Source organism: Meles meles, chromosome 3, assembly GCF_922984935.1.
Source record: "Meles meles chromosome 3, mMelMel3.1 paternal haplotype, whole genome shotgun sequence".
In the NCBI taxonomy this organism is placed as follows: domain Eukaryota; kingdom Metazoa; phylum Chordata; class Mammalia; order Carnivora; family Mustelidae; genus Meles; species Meles meles.
In genome coordinates this window covers 49,926,126-49,950,153 of record NC_060068.1, presented here as the reverse complement: position 1 = coordinate 49,950,153, position 24,028 = coordinate 49,926,126, and the positions used below count along the sequence as shown (strand labels likewise).

The 24,028-nt window shown below is 37.7% G+C and overlaps 1 protein-coding gene across 3 annotated transcripts in view; it reads left to right on the top strand.

Moving 5' to 3' along the window:
- The window catches only part of CAMK4 (calcium/calmodulin dependent protein kinase IV), a 235,755-nt gene that overhangs the window by 141,024 nt on the left and 70,703 nt on the right, over positions 1-24,028 (top strand). For all 3 annotated transcript variants that reach the window (XM_045999873.1, XM_045999872.1, XM_045999874.1), the window contains 3 exons: positions 5,900-5,962; positions 8,175-8,257; positions 22,640-22,712. In XM_045999873.1, coding sequence (XP_045855829.1) covers positions 5,900-5,962; positions 8,175-8,257; positions 22,640-22,712 — 219 coding nt within the window. The remainder of the gene's footprint in view (positions 1-5,899; positions 5,963-8,174; positions 8,258-22,639; positions 22,713-24,028) is intronic.

Below are 24,028 nucleotides of genomic sequence, written 5' to 3'. Positions count from 1 at the left end.
TACCAGCCTCAGTACTTTTATCCATATATCGCATTTGATTTTTGCATGTTCAAACAGCAGTTCTTAGCTTTTAGGCTAAAGCTGTCATTCTTGAATTTAACAAAGTGCCAGCTGTCAAGTCTTTTCACCAGGCATGTTAGTGCCAACATATACTTGTTGATATGTCAGAAAACAGGATGATAAATTAAGCAGAAGCTATGCAGAAGAGAACTGTTGTGAACATTTAAAGACACTTGTCTGCTGATTTATTTATTCACTAATAATTTGTATTTTGCCTTTTCCCACAAATTGTTTGAGGAGCACAGTTCTGTACTTCACATCATGTTCTCCAGTCATTGTTCAAACCAAAAATGAGCTTAAGAAGCCAGAGAAAGAGTAGAGAGACAAGATTTATGGTCTCAATCCCCACAAAGAACATGAGATGAAGCCGAGCATTTGATGTGGAAATGCCACTGTATTTGACTGCATCCTAGAAGTAGAGCAGTGGTCTCCGCTCCCCCAGGTTACCCCAGCTCACCAAGAGTATTTAAAATCCCAGAGTCCAGATCCAGGCCACATCTGAGATGCCCAAGTGGCTCAAGTCCACCAGAAATCTGATATTTAAAAAATCCTCTTCTTCTCAATTCCGTTACCACCGCTGCCTCCATCCATCATTCCCATAGTATAGAAACTGGTTTCTTTTTCTTTCCCTAAATCCTCATTATTTATATTTCATATATTTGTTAATCCTTTCTCCCTTCTTTTCTGCAACCTTCTCAGCCCCAGCACAGGAGTGTGTTTGCTATGTATCATAATGAAGCGTCCATGTTTGATTAACTCTATTCCAATGATGGAGCCTTTTTCTCTGATGTTGCTCTAGAATAATGCATTTTATCCATTTCTTTTTTCCCCATTCATGGAGAAAGATAGTAAAATTGGGATTTCTTTCAATATTAAGGAATCTTGAGTTCTGTGGAGTTTTAAAACTATATACATCTGTATAATAACTACCTTTAAGAAATTGTTTTATTGGGGCGCCTGGGTGGCTCAGTGGGTTAAAGCCTCTACCTTCGGCTCAGGTCATGATCCTAGGGTCCTGGGATCAAGCCCCGCATCGGGCTCTCTGCTCCGCATGGAGCCTGCTTCCTCCTTACTCTCTGCCTGCCTCTCTGCCTAGTTGTGATTTCTCTCTGTCAAATAAATAAAATAAAATAAAAAAAGAAAGAAATTGTTTTATTAATTTTTTTCTTATGTATCATCTTAAAAAATGCATCTTATGTTGAAAGTATTTCAAAAGCCATTAAAATTGGATGTTTCAAAGGTGATTTTATGAGGATGAAAGGAGATATTTCTTTGAATATTTAGGGCAATTTAAATAGAGGAGCTAAAATAGGTTTTAAGAAAAACCCCATGTGCCCAATCCATTTCAAATTGGCAACTAGAACAATAAAACAATATAAGTGGAAGACAAAGCTCTTAATGATTTGCAGTAAAATGCAATAAACTAGAGAGGCAGGACCAAAACCCCATGGTTGTCAATCCAGCTTACCTTATGACAGATAAAAACTCAGGAAGGCACTGTGACTGAACAAACTCCTTTGGGCTTCTTCAGATTCCTTCTGTTGTCCAGTCTTCTAGACCCAGGAGAGCTTGGTTGCCCACTGTCCACTACATGCATTTAGGCCAACCAGACACACAACTGAAACTTCTAACCCTTCCAGCAACTTCTGGATTTGGATGAAATACAATACCTCATGAGGAGGAGTATGGCTTCAAAGCTCCAGAGAGATTGGATATGCAACCTAGAAGTCTGGAAAAGTTAACACTGTAGAGCCGCACTTCACCTGTGGGCAGCAGGAGAAGTGAGTTCCAAGGCAAGGGGAATTCTCCCTCTTTCTTATGAACTTCTTTAAGGCACAGTGGCCTGGTACAGTTCCTCTGGACAAGTACTCTATGCCAAGTGGATGAAACTGCCCATAGGACCTGCTATTTCTTTACAACTCATGACACAGTAACCAGTGTGCTGACCACACTGTGTCACCTCTAACTTTGCTGGACTTCCCTGTGACCCTGCTCTAACTGCACCTTCTAAATAAAATACCAGCATATTGATCCTTGCCTCATATTTGTTTGCTGGAGAACCTGAGCTAAAATATATGTCCTAACTCAGAATTTTAGTAATGTGTGTTATATATTTTACAATTATGAATTATTAGTAACAAAAAACTACCATTCTTCAAGGTATTTTATAAATAGTGAAGGTAATTTTACGGGTTTCAATTTTGTAATATTGATTTGTTAAAGCCATCTGTTGATGCTTCTGAAGATACTAATTACAGTAGCACTTGGAAGCTAATTTCAGGTCACAATAATGACTGTTCAGATAGCTAGCTGCCCAATGACTTTTATGGTGATCTTGACAGTTATTTTCTAGAAAAACATCACTGATTCTCAGTGGCAAGGTCAGGGTTCAAGACCTCTCTTGGCCTTCCCAGGGGCCTGGAGGGGGGAGTCAGAAGCTGGAATGAAACACTAGTTTCTGGAACAAGAGGACAATTGGAAAGATGTGAGATGATATGGTGGTGTGATACCCATGGAGGAACCACTCTCCAAAACAGGACCACCTAGGAATCCTGAGACTTTGTTTCAGAAAGATAGCAAGTGGCCCTCAGTTATCTCTCTGGGAAGGACTTTCTGACCTCAGTCTTGTTTTGTCTTGGCATAACATTCATTTTTCTGTCCATTTCTCTTGTCAGCTTCTTCCTTTCAGCCTTACCTGCTCTTGGTTTCTTTGGTTGACATCACTTTGACTTGTAGTCCAGGTTTTTCACTCAGTTTATTCTCTTTGGATTGGTTTTTCATGCTCCATTTTTCTCTGAGATCCCTCTTCTAAAATTCTTACCTCCGTCTCCCTTCTCAGCCTCCTCTGAAGTTGTGACCTGCACGTCATTCATCTGGGACTCTAGCATTCAACAGAGGAGAGAGGAGACTGTGTTCACATTTTTTCTTTCATTTAAATTATTACTAAATTTTTGTTCTTTTCTATCTGTTTTCTGTTTTAAATTGTATGATGTCAAATATTCTGGAATAGTAGTTCTCAAGCGGGGCGCCTGGGTGGCTCAGTGGGTTAAAGCCTCTGCCTTTGGCTCAGGTCATGATCTCAGGGTCCCTGGGATCGAGCCCCACATCGGGCTCTCTGCTCAGCAGGGAGCCTGCTTCCCCCTCTCTCTCTGCCTGCCTCTCTGCCTACTTGTGATCTCTGTCTGTCAAATAAATAAATAAAATATTTTTAAAAAAATAGTAGTTCTCAAGCTTTTGGGCTTTAGGAACCCTTTATACTTTTCAAATTATTAAGAACTCCAAATAGCTATACACATTTATTATATTAGAGATTAGAACAGAACTTTTAAAAGTATTTATTAATTAAAAGCACAACAATAATAAACCCATTACATTTTAACATAAATAGTATTTTTGTGAAAGGTAACTATATTTTCCAAAATTAAAATATGAGAAGAGTAGCATTATTTCAAAAACCTCTTTACTATCTGGCTTAATGAATAATAGTTTGAGAGAAAAAAAGAGAAGACAGTTTAATTCCCATCTGCTTCTGCATTCAATTCATTGTTTTGTGTCAAGTATAGATAAAAATCTAGACTCACTCAAATATGCAACTGGAAAAGGGAGAGCCTCATATATGACCCGCAAGAATCTCACGGACCCTAAAGGGTTCTCCCATAACACTTTGAGAGCCACTGATCTGGAGTACACTGGAGAAATAATTATCCTTTTCAAAATTGTTTCTTAAAGAGAAATTAGTTCTGAATTCAAAACAAATAACTACATGAGAAGATTGCTAGTTCAGATAATCTGATGTGTTTTCACTATTTCCAGAGTTCAGATAAATTAATTGTCAAGGAACTAAAGCATAATAAAATTTTTAAAAAGATATCCCAATATGTAATATGTGAGATATAATATGGTAAAAAAATAAATACTTAAAATGTGTATTTGTATTAGAAAAGCTTTTGTTTAATATAAATACATCATATGAAAAAATTAAAGGATCTCATGATGTATTTTATATTGATTAGAAATATATGAAAACAAGGGGGAAACCTGACATTACATAAACTCTGAATGTGTAGAGAGAAAGATAAATTTGAATACTAACAGTCTTTTTGACGATTTTTGAAACATTTTTATTATTGAAGTACCATTGACGCACAATGTTACATTAGTTTTGGATGCTAACAGTCTTAAACGAGAAACACTCAGGTTCCTTTTCTTTTCTTAAATTTTTAAAAAAATTATGCAATAATGAAAAATATATTTATCTTGTGAGAAAATCTTTGTTAAGATGAAGAGAAAATTGTGATTAAAAACTATCTGTATCCACTGAATGATTTCTCTTATATGAGACATCTCAAATAGTCCAACTCGTGCAAGTAAACAACAGAATCATGGTTACCAGTGGAAGAGTGAAGGGGGAATTGGGGAGTTGTTCAAGGGGTATAAAGTTACAGTTTTACAAGATGAGTAAGTGCCAGAGATCTGTCATACAACAGAATTCCTATAGTTAACAGTAAAGTCTTGTGCATTTAAATATTTAAGGGGGTAGATCTCATTTTAAGTGTTCTTAGCACAAGCACACACACATGGTGTGCGTGCACCCACGTGTGTGCAACATGAAAGGACACAAGAAACTTTTGGAGGTTATGTTGATTACCTTGTGGTGATGAAAATATGAGCATATGCGTGGGTTTTGGGGGTACTAATTAACCTCCATAAAACTGGAAAAAGTAATAGAAATAATAATTTAAAAAATAATCTGTATCCAAATTTTCTTCATAACCATCTGCAGAAACTGAACTAGAGTGTGAGGCAAGAACTCTTGGGAGGAGATCTGTCAGCGTCATCTGCCTGTGCTAGCAATGCCTCTCTTATTCAAAGATTTCATTTGATGCAGATAGAGATTACGCTGAGTGAAAGAAGTCAAGCAGAGAGAGTCAAGTATCATATGGTTTCACTTACTTGTGGAGCATAAGGAATAACATGGAGGACGTTGGGAGATGGGGAGGAGAAGGGAGTTGAGGAATATTGGAGGGGGAGACAAACCATGAGAGACTGTGGACTCTGAGAAACAAACTGAGGGTTTTGGAGGGGAGAGGATGGGGTGTTGGGTGAGCCTGGCGGTAGGTATTGTGGAGGGCACGGATTGCGTGGAGCACTGGGTGTGGTGCATAGACAGTGAATTTTGGAACACTGAAAAAAAAAATAAAATTTAAAACAAAAAAAACACAAATAGAATATAAAAAATGGTCACTGGTAGTGGCAGACCCTATCCTCTCTTGCTCTCACAATTTCAGAGAAAAAGAGAATACCTTTTTCTTGTTTTTTTGCGCACAATTTCTAGGGAGAACCCTGACTGGGATGACCTGGGTCTGGCGGATAGCCCTGACCCAGTCACAGTGCCCAAGGAAGAGAATTCTGATTGATTTGGCTGGGTTATGTGCCCATCTCTGTGTGAGAAAGGCAGTGAAGTGACTGACAGCTCCAATGGGTTTGGGACAGAGATTCATAAAAGAAAAGAAGAGGAGGAGACAGGTTGAGATGAACTTGTGCCTTAGTGATGTGGGTAGTGATTTTTGAAATAGGGCCATGCAAGAATTTGACAAGTTGGAATCTGCATTTTTAACTAGTTTGACTTGATGTCTGGAACAGAGAAGAAAGACATACAAGTGAAAAGGGGTGGCAGGGGGTGGGTAGGAAAAGAAACACAAAAAGCTTAAGAATAAGCCTCTCTGCCAATTACCTGATTCACGCAGGTGGTTATTGCTGGTTCTGATTCTCTGCCAAAGTTAAGGCATTTCTAAGGTGGGAGTTTCTTTCAGTTTCTCTTTTTCGTTTTGCATTCTAGGTGGACAAAAAAATTGTACGAACTGAGATAGGAGTTCTTCTTCGCCTCTCACATCCAAACATTGTAAGTGGTTTTTAATCTACTATTTCAAATAATCTTCAAACTTACAGACTGGGATTTTTGTTCTTTGCTGCCTGTGCTGATAATAAGAAGGGGATATTTCTACCACCAATAGGTAGCCACCATGGCCTACCTCCTGTCCTCATCTAACCACATTTTTCATTTCTTGAGCTGAATAAATCTTAAAAATAATACCATGCAAAAGAATTTCAAAATGGACAGATCGACAATATATATCATCTTTGTTTTCATGCATAAAAGGATAACTAAAAACTGAGGAGTTTTGTTTCACTCTAATAAAACACTGGCCTTTTCCTTTTGTGTGCCTATCTTATTAATATGCCATTGCTGAAAAAGCCTGTGAAGAAAATGCATTGCTTTCCAAAGTCATTTCAGTCTCCCTTGAGAGTATCTACTTCAGAAACAATGTGAAGATTCAAATAAATGATGTACTTGAATGGGAAAAATCAAATGTCCTCAAAAGCTGTGCTCTAGCCTGTGTCCAGACAAAGGCATTGAGAGAAAGGTTTGGCAAAAAGCTTCTTGAGCCAATGAAGTGAAAAGAACAAAATCATTTTCCAGGCCATAACTTGAATTGAGCCAACTACTTAAAGAAAGTATTTTACTCATTTCTCTGAGAAAGATGTGGTGTCCAAGAGGATGACTAACCTGCAATGCTTAGTTAGGCTCCAAGCAAAGTGCTTAAAACTTAAATATGGGTTAGCAATGCAGGCAGCTATAACAGAAAACTTGAATATGGTAGTCTAAATAAATATTTTCTTTATGTTATAATCAGAAGGCAGGCAGTTGCTAGCATTGGTTTAGCTCCTCAGTGATGCCATTCAGGACCTAGATGTCTTCTATCCTCACACTTTTCCTTCATGGTCCTAAATGGCTGCTCCACAGTCTTCACAAGTCTTCAGCCTATACTCTAGAGAGAAAAAAATTGGAAAGGCCACACCTACAGAGTATGAAGAGAAGAGGAGAGGCTTTTCCAGAACTTCTAGCAGCAGCAGAATTCTCTTCAGATTTATTGGCCAAAGCTAACCATAAGATCACCGCTCTTCACTGCATGGAGATTGGAAAATTAGAAAACAGAATTATCGTAAATGGCTTAGACCAATCATGATCCATAATTTGAGGCTAGGCACCTTTTTTCCCTAAGCAAAATCTGTTTGCAATAAAGTAGGGGGAAGGAGCTTTGGGTAAGCAATAAAATTTACCACATGCAATCACCACTTTTACATTACCCATCTTTTTCTTTCAACGAAAAGCCAGTGTGGAATTTTCCTTAAATGTAGATCAATGCTGATCACTAGATTCTCTGATATATTGAGGAAAATATCCAGAATTGGATGGATTATCTGAATGTGATGAAATCCTATTACAGTCAGTTAAATCAATGCCATCACTACTTTTCTGAGGATCTCTTTATCAACCAGCAATTTTTTTGCTGTTGAGAGGTATCCTTTCCGTACAGACCTTTCTTTTCTTTTTTTTTTTTTTTGTTTTAAGATTTTAATTATTTATTTGAGAGAGAAAGAGAGCATGAGAAGGGGGAGGGTCAGAGGGAGAAGCAGACTTCCCTCCAAGCAGGGAGCCCGATACTGGACTCAGTCCCAGGACTCCAGGATCATGACCTGAGTCTATGGCAATTGCTTAACAAACTGAGCCACCCAGGTGCCCAGACTTTTTTGAAGAAGAAGAAGAAGGAGAAGGAGACGAAGGAGAAGAAGAAAATGTTTTTATTAATCACAACATGAAATTGACATGACAGACTTTAACCTGGTCCCATTCTGCCTCAGATCCCAAATCCAAGTTCCCTTTCAGGAGAAAGAAGCATTTGCATCACTAGGAACCATGAGGTTTTCAAATGGCTCAAAAGAAGTTTTGTTTGCTTGCTTTTGTTTTTTAGTTCTGGAGAAATTCAGAAATTGTGATGTTTTGGCAAAATTTGGAAGTGTTTCTAAGGAAGGTATCTTTCAGCTGTCAAAAGGAAAAATATAAAAACACGAAAGGACCTTTAAGGAAATGAGATAACAGATAAAAACAACCAGAGAGTGTCAGATGGCTTCTTGTTACAGAATGTGGGACCTTTATTGACAATGATCCAATATATTACTATTATAAAGTGTTGTTTTGGTCATAGCACTAGCTTTTCCTAGAAAGTTGAAAATAAGGAATTTATTATTTATTTTTTAATATCTTTCCCCAGATAAAACTTAAAGAGATATTTGAAAGCCCTACAGAAATCAGTCTGGTCCTAGAACTGGTCACAGGAGGAGAACTGTTTGACAGGTGAGTTGGTCATAGAAATCTAACCAGAGAGAGGTTTTGCTTCCCGGCACCAAAGAGTATCAAGGGGAAATTTCCCCTGAAGATTTTCATGATGACACATCATGCTTCTTGATAAATTCTACTAAAATAAATCATAAGAGGAGTACAGAATGGAGAGAGTGTTATTTGCTATGATGTGGGTAGGTGAAAATTTGCCTTGCTTAGTGAGTAAAAAAAGAAACACAGTAATATCAGTTTACTTTTGCAAACATTAACTTTCCCAATAAAAACAGATTACTGAAGTCAATATAACTTTAAACTAAATGGTAGCATTTTGATGAAAATTCTAGGAAGTTAAACACATAACAGTATTCTCTGTTAGGTTTCAAAAGCTCGTAAAAATCAATATTCTTCAAATAATTATTTCTAGGCCTACTTTCTCTATTAGGCTGTTTAGAGTTCTCAGATGCAGAGTAAAATATTCTGTTATTTCCAGTGACAGCCAGTTTTAGTTGTCTGTTCATATGCTCATCACTCAAGGCAGAGTTGGAGGTTGTCAGGAAGTTATGTCTAAAAATTTGATAGAGCATAATATAGGCAAACAGTATGTACAAGAGACACAACCTTTTAGTTTTAAGCATAGCCCTTTGCTGTGCTCATTGGGGTAATCAAAAAATAATGGAATTGGAAGAAGGCAAAGTGACTAAGTAGGTATATACCAGAAATGGTTAGAAGCTGTTCACTGATACAAAATTCTTGTTGCTTAAGAATGGGTTAAGAGAGGAGTAGGGTGCAGAGAGAAGACAGGAAAAAATTTGAGGGAATTGCTGATAAAGCCCTAGTGCCTGGAGCACAGTCAATTCTCAGTAAGTGTTCCCTGAATGAATGAGCAATCATTGTAATGAATGGACTCCCAGGAGAAAGATCCGCAGGGGATAGGGTTAGAATGTGTTGGGAAAGGAGCCCTTCCTCCCCACCCCAACTCTACCCGGTTCAGTTTGCTGCCTGCTTCAAGAGCTTCCAAAGGTATTCATATTGGTTTTCAAAGGTTCTGTCTGTTTTTAATGTTCCCCAGTACAGATTTGGATCTTCTGATAGCAAGGAGTAAAGTGATCCAGTTTGATTGGAAGTACATAAATATCTTCAACAGATATATAATTTTGATCATATATACATTGAAATTTTCTTAGAACAAGTTATGTGAATTATCAGACTTTAAAAATTGTAACATTTTAACTCTATCCATACTTTACAAATAAATGAACCAGCTTTAGGAATTGAATATTAATAGCCCGAAGACTTATACTTCTTGTGGCAGTTGGCTGATAGTCATTTGGATTCATGGTTCGAGAGCCTGACTTAAAGGGAAAATACTTAACCTAGGATTATTGGCTTACCTTTCTGAAACTCAGAACAAATTTGAAGTGGTTCTATGCTGCTAAGAAAGCCGAGACACTGACCCACCAGAATAGTCTTGTTCTAAGATCATCACGTTCCCTCGTGATTAATGAAGACTCTTCTGCTCTAAATGTTAACAGAATTGAGCGGAAATGGCTTCTTTTTCCACACCTCTATAGCTAACACTTTCATAAACATATTTCTTCTTTAGACACATTAACAGAGTCAATTTATAGTTATATCTTGATGCCTTTGGAGCCTGAGGTCTCTCTAGGGAGAACTAACATTTCTCTGCTAATTATAGGTCTATCAGAGAGAAATACCATGTTCTCCAATTGTAAGTAACTGTGGGACAGGAAGGTCACACTAATGCCATCATCTACCAGTAGCACTTACTATTTACCTACTTATCTCTATTTGTTCAAATTATTTTGGAAGCAAGTCTCTGTCCCTCTCCAACCTTTTTTTCATGAAAAGATTCTGGTTCTCTCATCTCGTAGTCTGATTGATGTGATAGGATAGAGTTAATTTAGCTCTAGAAAAAAATGAAAAAGCTAAATATTGTTGATCAATTTCATTTACAGAGATAAATGGATGAAATATTCAGGTTAACAGAAGACATCTAAAGAATGGCAGACAGCCAGTAAAGCACTCAGTCACTTATAAACTCTTAGCAGTCTTAGATCATAGACTCTTCCCCCTGCCAAATGTTGTTGTCCATATATCTGTTGCCATATCTGAGATGAACTTGGTTTCTCCATTAGGTTACTTAATTCTATAGTCATCTTTAAAACTGTGTCAAGCCTAAAATATATCCTACATTATTATCCATGTATTGCTTTCTTTTTTGAGAGTTAAAAATCATAATATGGTCTCCTTTTCCTATACTTAGGTCAAAACCAAATTCATTTAATTGTGATGATCAAAATCCATTCCTGTTCTAATGATGATGTTAATAGTTTCTAATGAATGAACTAATGGAGCAATTAATGAAGAAATAATTGTGTTAGTCCATTATAGTCAAAATTTATATTTATTAGCAAAAATTCTATTCCATGATGCTTCTAGAAAATTAAGCATAGTAAAAATCCAAGTGGAATCTGCTGTTACATATTGAATATAAATAGTAAATTGCATAGGTCAATTGATGAAAATTTTTGGAATAAAGTCAGTGATTTTTTTGTGTTCAAGAAAATCTCTCCAAAAGCCCTTTATGAAGTTATGATATCATAGGAAAAAGAAAGTTCTAGAGGTTTTCTGTTTCATCCTTCTCAATCTCCTCATAATTCTTAGAAATACGTTATATTTTTAAGTGGACACAATGTGAGGTTGTTTGCTTTAAGAGTAAGTTTTCAATTTTTTCCAGAAAATGGTTATATCTTAAAGCAGCTAATTTAGCAGTATCCTTACACTCACTGACCAAATTTTTGAAGAGGTATTTTTTCTCCTGATTTTTGTCTGACTCCAGTATCAGAATATATTATGGATTTTTAAATTGTCTTTTTTCTGTTTTCTCCTTGGATTTTTACTTGCCTGATTATGCTTGTTCAAATGCCAAACATTATGTATAAAAGATTTTGGAATATGAGGCTTTAAATGTTGTAACCTTTTAAAAAAGCAGATTTTCTTTTGCAGGCAGTTAAGGTAAGAAGCAGATCACTTTAATCCAATCAGATATTGGGTTGTTTCAAAGCTGGGCTTCCTGAAGGCAGATCTATTTCTTGTCAACTCTTACTCATAGGTTTTTGCTCTTTAAGGGTTCCAATTTAAGTCAGGAGATTGTTCCAGGGCCCCCTTTCTTGACAGACCCTAAATGCCAACTTCTGTTCCCTCCATCCTGTGAGATGGCCAGAAGCTTCGTTCATCTTCTCAGTTAGCTACTAATGTCAAGTCAGTAAATGCACCAGTAAATGCCTTTAAAGGGAAAGCAGAGACATCCGATGTTAGGTTTGCTTTGCTGGGTTTTTCTTCTCTCCTGGATCTTGGTTCCTGAAGCCTTCACCTCCTTGGGAACTCTCTGATGTCTTCAAATATATTTCTTAAAAATATGTTATTTAGCTTATCTTCATTGTTCTTTCCTGGAGGCTTATTTACCTCACTGTTGCTGAGAACAAAACATCAAAAAGAAAAGAGAAAGGACCCAAATCAATAAAATCATGAATGAAAGAGGAGAGATCACAACTAACACCAAAGAAATACAGACAATTATAAGAACATACTATGAGCAACTTTACGCCAACAAATTGGACAATCTGGAAGAAATGGATGCATTCCTAGAGACATATAAACTACCACAACTGAACCAGGAAGAAATAGAAAACCTGAACAGGCCCATAACCAGTAAGGAGATTGAAACAGTCATCAAAAATCTCCAAACAAACAAAAGCCCAGGGCCAGACGGCTTCCCAGGGGAATTCTACCAAACATTTAAAGAAGAACTCATTCCTATTCTCCTGAAACTGTTCCAAAAAATAGAAATGGAAGGAAAACTTCCAAACTCATTTTATGAGGCCAGCATCACCTTGATCCCAAAACCAGACAAGGACCCCACCAAAAAAGAGAACTACAGACCAATATCCTTGATGAACACAGACGCAAAAATTCTCGCCAAAATACTAGCCAATAGGATTCAACAGTACATTAAAAGGATTATTCACCACGATCAAGTGGGATTTATTCCAGGGCTGCAGGGTTGGTTCAACATCCGCAAATCAATCAATGTGATAGAACACATTAATAAAAGAAAGAACAAGAACCATATGATACTCTCAATAGATGCTGAAAAAGCATTTGACAAAGTACAGCATCCCTTCCTGATCAAAACTCTTCAAAGTGTAGGGATAGAGGGCACATACCTCAATATTATCAAAGCCATCTATGAAAAACCCACCGCAAATATCATTCTCAATGGAGAAAAACTGAAAGCTTTTCCGTTAAGGTCAGGAACACGGCAGGGATGTCCATTATCACCACTGCTATTCAACATAGTACTAGAAGTCCTAGCCTCAGCAATCAGACAACAAAAAGAAATTAAAGGCATCCAAATTGGTAAAGAAGAAAAAATCAATACGTTTAGTTTTAAAGGTCTTTCCCAGACACTAGTGTGTTTTCCTCTTTTATATCAACCCTTTGGGGTAAGGAGGATGAAAAAGCATTGTCCCTGCTTTACAATATAGCAACTGAGAATGAGGAAGGGTAAATGATCTTCTCAAATCAGGAAGTCAGACTATCTTCTGGTCTAGCTCTGCTTCCTCATGTGACCTCACTGTCTTTCTTATTAAATCCAGTTAGTCCCTTTCAAATCATTTCCAAGAAAGTAAACTATTGTTTATTTATGGAGAATCCATACTGCATTTGTTGGTCCTATGCAAAGCTATATATGTATCCCCACTCAATCACTCTTCAAGTGTTTTGAGGTATTATTCTATTTTTTTTTTCAAGAGAATAAACTGAAGAAATTAAGTCATAAAGTCAATCTTGAATCTCATGTCTATTTGACTAAAAACTTTTTTTTTTTCAGTTTTCCAAACTGAAAATGTTCTTTATAAAAACTATAAGTGGTCAATGAGCAAGAGAAGTAGTGGTTACATTTGGGGACTATGCATTTAGCCTATTAATCACCTGATGGAGTCCTAGTATATCAGTCCATATAGTCATCTTTACTTCAGCATTTCATGGCTTTTACTGTTGGTGGAAATAGAATTTTAAGGACATTGTCATTAGAAAAAATTTCAGAAACGGAACTTGGGGGTTTTGCTTGCCCAGTTTCCATAGCGTTGTGCCATGGTTGGTATTGAGATTGACCAAACTCAGAATACATAGGAATTTATAAAGACTCTTGTGTCAAAAATTGGTCATTGCTGTACTTGTTTATTTTTTTTTAAGATTTTATTTATTTATTCGAGAGAGAGAACACGAGAGGGGGAGGGTCACAGGGAGAAGCAGACTCCTGTTGAGAAGGGAGCCTAATATGGGACTTGATCCTGGAACTCAGGATCATAACCTGAGCTGAAGGCAGTTGGCTGAACAAACTGAGCCATCCAGGTGCCCAGGTGAAGATCTGTGAAATCCAGTTGTCTAAGAAGGATTAGTCACTATAACGAGAGCATTTTTTTCCATTTTATTTCTTTTCAGTGTTCCATCATTCATTGTTTATGCGCCATACCCAGTGGTCCATGCAATACGTGCCCTCCTTAATACCCACCACCAGGCTCATCCAACCCCCCAACCCCTCTTCCCTCCAAAACCCTCAGTTTGTTTCTCAGAGTCCACAGTCTCTCATGGTTTGTCTCCCCCTCCATTTTCCCCCAACTCACTTCTTCGAGGGCCATTTTTAAGGGTCTGTTAGGGTCCTGACAGTGGCAGAGCGTTTTACTAATCATGATCTCATTTAATCCTCACAGCGACACATGTACAAGGTAGGCTTTGATTTATACATTTTATAGACCAAATAATAAGGATCAGAGAGGTCCATTAACTACTGTTAGGTCACTCAGCTTATATTGGATCTAGAACAACAATTAAATGAGATTGGACTCAAGTATGTCAGACTCCAAAGCATATGATTATTCTACCATGTTATGCTGCTGCTATGTAAGCAAATGCAAGCACTCTTAATAATTAAAAATAAAACTTCAAATTAGTAATGTAACATTTTATCTTACTTGAGTGCTGACTTAATTATTAATATGTATATAATTGCTTTTCAACCACTGAAATCTTAAATACATCTTCTCTTTATGCAGTTTTTTCTGACTATATGTGAAGAAAACGTATACTTTGATTTGGACTAAATATATAGTTTTTCTAGAATCTGGGCTATAAAGGGAAGGATAAAAGTGAGGTAGTAGTAGGAGACAGAGGATAATTGGAGGCTTATTAAGTATTTTAAGCTGCCACACTGGGAACACATTAATTTGGTGGTAGGAAGGAGCCCACAAGCTGGAGAGGTAGGAAAATCTATGTAAGAAGGACTTATATTTGGAATCCCAGGGAAGACAGAATAAGATTTGGAATCAGATGAAAGGACTTCTTTAAAATAGAAAAGTTTCTCTCTTCTTCAGAAGCAGAAAGAATCAAGAGACAGAGAAGGCTCAAAGGACCTAGAGTAGTCACAACAATGTTGCAAAAGAAGAACAAGGTCAGAGAACTTACTGTTGGGGCTGGGATAATTCTGCTCTACTTACAAACTAGTAAGTAAGTTGGCCTGTTACACTTTCATGGGTGTTGGAAAAAGATATGAGTCTCCTGGATCAGAAATGAAGGACTACTCATGGCACAACAAGCATCATGGGCATCACCAAGTTTGTGTCATTTCCCTTCACCCTATAGATTCCACGGGGGGCAGCACAGCAGGCTTGGGTGGATGCCTGCACATAGAGTGACTGTGTTCCAGGGGAGAAAAATAACTGTATATAAACTGGCAAATGAAGAAACAAAATGTACAATTCCATTCATCCATGAAAAGGAGTGTTTCTTTGAAATGGATGAACCTCAAAAACATCATGCTAAGTAAAAACAAACAGGAAAGACTATATCGAAATCAGGCTCCCTGATTTTGTGCCCAAAGGACTGTGTTTATGTCCCAGTTATAGCACATATCATCCCCACATGAAGACTTATGCCAAATCTGTGGCCAGCTTCTAGCAAATACAAAGTACTTTATGGTATGTCTTCCGTGTACTGATTCTTATTTTTATTTCTTTTTCAGTTCCTTGTCCTCATTTATTTACGTATTTTTTGTCTTGTGATTATTGTGGTTGCCTTCACAAGCCCTAACACACCTTTGGGAGATGACAATAGTATTGAAAAATAGTTTTAGTTTCCATATTGCATTTTTACTTTCCCTCTTCTAGACTAGGAGCCCCTTGAAGGTGAAGGCAACGTGCTCTGGTTAGCGTAGTAGTAGTCGTAGTAATAGTAGTAGTAGTAGTAGTAGTAGTAGTAGTAGTAGTGAGAAGGGATTAAAGGTGGGTGGTGAAGCCAGGGGGCCTTACAAGACAGAAATGGCTTCAGGGAGGAATAGAATCTTTGAGCTGAATTTTAAGTGAGAAATCAGAAGTTAGCAGGTAAAGGGTAGTGGGAAGGGTAAAGGGATATCCAAAAGCAGAGCACTTTGGCGGGATTAAAAAATGAGTACCTTAGTGTCCACTTTAGAAGCTGTTTTAGAAAGAAAGCAAGCAGTTGCTAGATATTTTGTCAAATGAATGACTGAATAAACTCTGTTTATTATTTATTGGACAATTTATATTACATCTTTGAGTAAGGCTTTTCTTTTACATTATAAAAGAATTGGGCCAGGGCTCCCTTAGGCCCATTCCGAGGTGTACAGTTTGATTCGACTTCCCCTTTCTCCTGTACCATCATCTCCCTGACCAGCACTCACAACTCCCTCACTCTCTCCCTAGCTTTCAAATTTAACAGTGTCTTTGAAATAGTATCTTTGAAACTATTTTTTTAAGCATATGAATTTAACACTCTTCAGGAGACTTCTCAGAAAAAAGCATCAATATAGACTAAGATGCCATCAATGAAATGTGAAAAGGCAGTGAATGAAGCTTATAAAGGATTGATAGATTTACATAAGGTACAGCAGAATTCACTTTAACATATATAACAGCAGATTGATGTTCTGGCAACCCTTAAGACTTGGTTCCTGAAACTCCCATCTGGGGTTTCACCCTATGTCATTTGATCTTTCGGTACACATTGTCTTCAGACCAGTGTCATTCTCACAAAACCGACAGGCATCTAATAGTACCTCCATTTGAGAAAAAGCTGTCATTAATGGGGGGAGCAGTAGAGCTCCTAATCTACATGCCAGGAAATCTGAGGGCCTCAGGATATGATCAGATTAGAGCTCTTCAGCTGCATCATCGCTGGTGCTAACTGCCAGGCTGGAGATGTGTTCAATTCAATTTGCAGCAATTAAGGTGACAGCAACAAATGCACAAAAGTCATATTTCCAAGCAGGTCCATGGAGAGAAATAGGCTTGCCTGTGCTTCTTCACCCTGCAATTTTAAAATGATGAGAAGGAAAAACAGTTCCGACAGTGGGGAAGAGGAGCATGCGCTCCCACACACCCAGCAGTGGCAGTAAAAGGCTCTGTTGAGGACGAAAGGCCTGTGGAAGTCAGAGAATCAGCCTGGGAACACATCCCCAGTGTATTATATTTCCTTCCCAGATCTCCAGATGGCGGTTAGGCCTGTTAGTGACTGAGGGGCCTGTGCAAAGGTCAGAAAGAGCTCAGGGTAGCTTTTTGGGTCCTGTTGTGATTAAAAAATCCTAGGAGAGATTTTGTTTTTAGCCCTGGGTCTTCTAGCTCAGTTCACAGTAGAATGATGAGAAATTGTGCTGCACAGCAGCAAACATCATGGCCCTGGGCCTTTGAAAACAATCTTAAGATGCTGGTAACATCTTAACTGCTTTCTTATTATTTTATAGAGCATGAAAAAGAAATTAGTTTGCTAAATCTGAGGAGAAATAGAGCAATAAATATGTTTAAGTATAAAAACCAAAAATATCAACCAAAATTATCCTATTTCTACAGCTCTAAAACCCTTGCAATGATTGAATATTTCATTGCTCTTAAAAGTTGAAGACATTAGTATATTTTGTGTCAAGCTATTAAACCCTTGGTGTTATGTACATGGCAACTTGTTTTTTTTTTTTTTTTAGTTCCAGCTAAATTTTGCATAAAAATTATGTGTTGCCTCATGAAAGAAATGCTGTATTTTGCTGAATTTGAATCATTTTGATTTTATTTAAAATAAGTTTCTAAAAAGATCATGTTATTACAATGATAATCTAGTTACTAACTCTGAATGTATTCCTTTTTTTTTTTTTTTAATTTTATTTATTTATTCGAGAGAGAGACAAAGTGAGAGACCATGAGAGGGGAGGTCAGAGGGAGAAGAAGACTCCCCATGGAGCTGGGAACCTGATGTGGGACTCCATCCCAGGACTCTGGGTCTGCAGAAGGCATTGGCCAAACAAACATACTGTAGTCATGCCCACATGAAAAAGATTGCAAGACTTCATTTTCCTTTGCTTGATCACTAATGTCTTCACTTGCAGTCTTAGCTGTAGATTATAAACCTGCGTTTGCAACTTGAGAAGTTCACTGTTATTGACTGACCTTTCTAGTCAGCCATAAATGGCCTAGGTGGTAGCTCAACTGGTAAAATACTTAAAGTTGAATATCTGGGTTCCAGAAACCTAACTCTGTAACACTCTGATGAACAAATCAACTGGGAACAAAATTCCTTTGAGCAGGAGCCTAGAAGAGGCGTGGTTAAGTTCTAATAGTAGGGCCATGCTGTGGCAAGCTGAGTTCATGGGGATGGGGTGGGGAAGGCACCTGCATTCTGTACTCCTGTCCCATATATCTACTCTAGAGACATTTCTGACAACAGAGTTTATAAATCCTTTGGCTGTACAAACCTTAGTATAACATGTATTACATCAATGGTGATGTTTTTGTTAATAACTTTTGTACTATCTGTAGTCTCATCTGGGGCAGGACCCACATCTTATTATTTTCAAACTTTTTTTTAAAAAGATTTTATTTATTTATTTATTTATTTGTCAGAAAGAGAGAGAGCACAAGTAGGGGGAGCAGCAGGCAGAGGGAGAAGCGGGTTCTCCGCGGGGAGCCCAAGGCAGGACTTGATCCCAGGACCCAGGGATCATGACCTGAACCCCAGGCAGACACTTAACCAACTGAGCCACGCAGGCGTTCCACAAATCTTATTCTTTACTGATTCAGCAAATACCTGGCTCACAGAAATATTGGTTATGACTATGCCCTCCGCTGTCTCTAATTCTCACTATAGTGTTGGTCCTTTTCTTAGAACAATCTCTTTCCTCTCCAGTCTCTGCTCTTCCACATCTATCCCACTCCCAGCCCCTGCCCTTTCTGCAACTAGAAAAGTTCTATGTACCCTTGAGGTCTGAGCTGAGATATAGCTGCCTCTGGAATCCTTTTCCCACCCTGCACAGCCTCCAGAATAGATCACTGGCCCTCTCTACAAGCGCTCAGGTCATTTTCTAATATCTCTGGCACAGCATTTAACACAGTTTGTCAATTGTTGTCTGTCTGCTTATACCAAGAGAAACCCCATAAGTGCAGAGGCTATGTCTGGTTCACTTCTAAATGCCCAGCATGTAACAGTCATTCCATAATATTTACTGAATAGATGAATGAATGGACATATCTTTTAGAATGTATCCCTTTTATTAGCTAGATGAAATCTTTTACTAACTTAACTTATATTATGGAAAATTAGTGAGATTTCCATTAACCATTCTTACACCTACTACTCTTCCCTCTATCCCACCTAAAAACAGGTCCCCCCAAAATTCACCACTTTACCCAGCCAGTCCCTAGACATACGCATAAGGTCACATTCTGAACACAAGCACTTAACTCTAAGATATACCCAAATGAAAATGGATAAGCATCATATTTAGGCCAAAGCTTGAGAAATAATAAATCAGAATATAAGGAGGAATCTCTAGTGTGTGAAGCACTGCCCCTCTAAGAGGTAGGGATGTTCATAAGAACCCCTGTATTTAACAGACAAGGAGGATTTCTCATCAGAGATGCTGCACGTGGTTGTGCAAGTTGGCTCTGTACAACCCCAAGGAGTAGTGCTTATGTGGACTAAGCCATGAGGAGCACCCCTAGAGGGGCACCACTAAGCAGTTGTATTAAAACTCTAGCCTTGGTGAGTGGCCATGGGGAAAAGCCACACTGTTTTTTGCAGGCCAGAAGTAACTGATTTTATCCTCTTCTGGGGAGAATGGGAGGTAGAAAGAAATTTAACTATTGGCCATTCCTTCGCATCATTTTTGTAACAACTCCCCTCCTTTAAAAGGACTGGGGAAGGGGCGCCTGGGTGGCTCAGTGGGTTAAGCCTCTGCCTTCGGCTCAGGTCATGATCTCAGGGTCCTGGGATCGAGCCCCGCATCGGGCTCTCTGCTCAGCAGGGAGCCTGCTTCCCCGTCTCTCTCTGCCTGCCTCTCTGCCTACTTGTGATCTCTCTCTCTCTCTCTGTCAAATAAATAAAATCTTTAAAAAAAAAAAAAAAGGACTGGGGAAAGCCAAGGTGCTGAGAGTGCAGGTGCCACATGCAGAGGAGACGTTAATTACATTTGAGTTGGTTGTTGGATGTCCTGCAAAATCCACATTTAGAACAAAATGCAGGAGACGATGTAGTTGTAGTCAAAGTTCTCAACTTACCCTGACACAGTAGTCCTTCTTTTCCTCTTCTCTCATGCTTAATTTTAAAATGTTCAGAAAGTATAGTACAAGTAATTTTTTTAATTAAATGTTTAGTAAATCCTCTACTTAACGTAATCATGAATTAGAAGAATTTGTAATCTTGAAAGGAAACGTATGAAAATTGATTTTCAAACACTAATTAATAATGATTCCCTGAATACTGTAACCTACTTTCACATTTTATTTGAAATGTGGTTCATAACAAGTATGCAACAAATAAAAAGGTGAGGAAAGATATTCCATCTTTCATATTTCAAAAAGATAATGAGTTGGTGTTTCTTGACAATGTTCTGAATAATTGAATGGAAAAAATAATTGAAATTTTTGCATCAATATAATTTTTTTGAATCTTGATTATTATGGTCATTAAGGTATCTTCTTATATATTATTTTATATCTGTTTTTTTTCTGCTTTTCCTCATCATCCATCCCCTATTTTGGAAAGATTCTAGGGATTTTTAATTCCAGCTTCTAATGCCAGCTACTTCAAGAATTTACAACTTCTTACCACAACATTAAAAAAAAAAGGAAGGAAGATAATTTCTAAAAAATAAATATGCTATTTAAGATATTAACACTCTAAAAAATTTCAAGGCAAAGCTATAAAAAATGTTCAAGTTTGACTCTTACATGTTTTGATTTGACCTTTGTCAGACTTTTCACAATAAACCTTTTGTCAGCTGAAAACACCTTATGCAAGTTGGTAATCTTCGGTGTTATCAAAAATGTGTTTTCTCTTGAAATTTTGGGAAGAAAGAAACAGCAACAGTGTGGTTTTCCAGTCTTCCAAAGTTCCCTATATAGGATAGAAAAAACAAAAACTTATAGACAATATCTATAACAAAACCAGGTGACAAGGCTTTCCCATGAAGCCTAGAAAACATGTGAATGAAGACTAATAATGATTTCAAGAGCTTCATGGTATTAGCATCTGTGTTAAAGGAAGCAAGAAGACACTGATGAACCTAAGAATGGGAGAACACTCAAATCTCCAAAGCCTCCAAATCATTGGGAAGCAGAATGGGCCAATATAAGAACAGCTGAAATTGTGAGGGCTTTTTGCCATCCAAATTTCTGAGCAGCACAAGGGCTGCACTCACAATAAGGTCTGAAGAAACTAATGCAGTTAAGGCCCTACGAACTCCTGAAACTAATATCTGAAGCCGCCTTTTGTACATTAGGAGAAACTGCTGAAAAGAGACTCCAGTCACCAGAGCAGAGATGTGTAGAGGCAAGAGAATGAAGTTTCAGATAGAAGAGATCTCAGAGGGGCGCCTGGGTGGCTCAGTGGTTTAAGCCGCTGCCTTTGGCTCAGGTCATAATCTCGGGGTCCTGGGATCGAGTCCCGCTTCGGGCTCTCTGCTTGGCGGGGAGCCTGCTTCCCTCTCACTCTCTCTGCCTGCCTCTTTGCCTATTGTGATCTCTCTCTGTCAAATAAATAAATAGAATTAAAAAAAAAAAAATCTCAGAAAGTATGAGGTCATAATTTTGAATGCTTCATGAAAACAGTCAGTCAAGGGCCATGAAACTAGAAAAGATAGCCTGACCCATCAACTCTATCAAAATGGTTCAGAAAACCGACTTTGCTTAAAAATAAGCAACAACAGACAGGTGTCTCCATTAATTGCAATGAAAGTGATTATAAGAGCATAGAAATTCAGCATGTCAGGATGATATGCCCACAAAACAGATAAAAGTATAACATGATCTACAGAAAATTAAAGTTAAAATTACTTAATACTAAAATTAAGAAATTCATAGAAGAACAATATAAATCAAAAGTAGAAAAACTCATGATATGTATAATTGCACACCCCATAAAAAGAAAACCAAAGTGATGGAAGAAAACACATACAAAGTATTCTAATTCAGGAAAACATTCCCGAATTAAAATGGAAAAGATTTAAGTTAAAAGAAAGATTGCTTAAAGGAAAAGAAAGTTTCCTTGTCCAGATCCATGCATAAAGAGCAAGTCATTTATTTGGAATAGAAAGCCAGCTGGAGAAAGAGGAGAGGGGTAGGGGAACAAGGGAAGAGCAAGGAGCTCCAGGTAAAAGGAAGATAAGAGAAAGAAGTACTAGTCCAATTATATGGACCTTATTTGGATATGTAGCCAAACAAACAAATTTCAACATGTCCAAGACAGTTGGAAATCTGAAACACTGTATATTTGAAAATATTAAGGAATTATAATTTATAGGTATGATAATGGCATTATAGGTATGAGTCTTAAAAAGTCCTGTATACTTTTAGAGACAATACTTTACTTATGAATGAAATTAGGTGATGCCAAATATTTGCTTTATGATTAAAAAAAAGAGGATGGGAAATAATTGATTGGATAGATAAAACAACACTGGCCATGAGTTAATAATCACTGAAGCTGTGTAACTATGACAAGGGATGTTTCATGGTATGTTGTCTACTTGGTATATATTTAATACAATTCTCAATACAGAGTTTAAAAAGATTTTTTTTTTCTTTTGTCCTCAGGATGGACAGTCCAAGCCTAGGCAAAATAAATGCGTTTCATTTTCCTAAAGAGACCCAAGATTGCTAGAGTATCAGTTTTTGGAAATATTTCCCCTGGTGTTACGCTGACGTGTTGCATTTGTTCAGATGCATCTTCCTTAACATTAATTCAGTTAACTTCTTTTAGAAAAAAATCCACTCCCCTGAACCCATGTGTCTGAGAAGCATTTCCTGGTTTTCTTTTTAGGATTGTGGAGAAGGGGTATTATAGTGAACGAGATGCCGCAGACGCTGTTAAACAAATCCTGGAGGCAGTTGCCGTAAGTATGAATTGACAGCAGTAGTGTCATGCTTGGTAATTTTTTCTTGGTACAAAATCGTCCCTTAACAAGTGCATGTCTGTAACCAGCCGTAACATTTACAGCAAAACAGTAAGAAATGCTTTGTAAATCTTGATTAAAGGAAATAACCTACCTGTCTTTCCAACTCCTGTCCTGTGATACCAGCCTCCACATGAGCTGTCAGATTGTTCTCATCAACCCAGAGGATTCGATTCTGTTGCAAAGGGAGAAAAAATCTCATCTCCAAGAACTATTGACATTTTCTGAGGAAATATAACTTCCTAACTCAAGGAAGTTAGTGACAAGACAGAAAACTAGCAAATAGGGTTACCCACACTACTAACACTACCCATGTATCCCAGACTACACAACATGACAGGTATAGTAACATAGGCAGTATATGACGCAGGAGTTGGTTTAAAACTCAGACTCTGGGGGCACCTGGGTGTCTCAGTGGGTTAAGCCTCTGCCTTCGGCTCAGGTCATGATCTCAGGGTCCTGGGATCGAGCCCCACATCGGGCTCTCTGCTCAGCGGGGAGCCTGCTTCCTCCTCTCTCTCTGCCTGCCTCTCTGCTTACTCGTGATCTCTCTCTGTCAAATAAATAAATCTTAAAAAAAAAAAAAAAAAAAAAAAACCTCAGACTCTGCCTTTATTCAGGGATTAGTTTGAATTAAACTGTATCTTTTACCTTAGCCAAACTATTTAACTAAGTTAAGTGTTTCCTCATTTGTAAAGTGTGAACAGTAACACCACTCATAAGGTTGGTTGTAAGGATTAAATGAGATGCTGCACATAAATAGTTTAGCATACAGAGGTACCTGGCTAGCTCATTTAGTGCAGCTCTTGATCTTGGTTTTTGGGTTTGAGCCCCACGTTGGCTGAAGAGATTACTGAAAAACAAAATCTTTTAAAAAATGCTTTGTAGGAAGTACATTGAATACATTTATGTTTTCTCTTGATTGCTCACACTCTGAAAGATGCAGTCCTCCTATATAATGCCATAAGTCTATTAAAATAATTTCCTATTATTATGAAATCAAATCAGACTTTGGGGCTTATAGTCATTCTTCTCTCTTTCTTTCCATTTCTTGAGTTTGTTTTTCTATTGTTTTTTTTGTTTGGTAGGGAAGTGGAGGAAAGTAGAATGTGATAAATATAGATCTGGGAGCACAGAGGTTATTGATTTTTCTTTCAAGACAAGAAATATGGGAATTCAAGTAAAAAATTCTGACAGTTTTATTTTTTTAGGGAAGAAATATAAGTTAATGTTTTTAAGGAGAATAAAGTTTTATA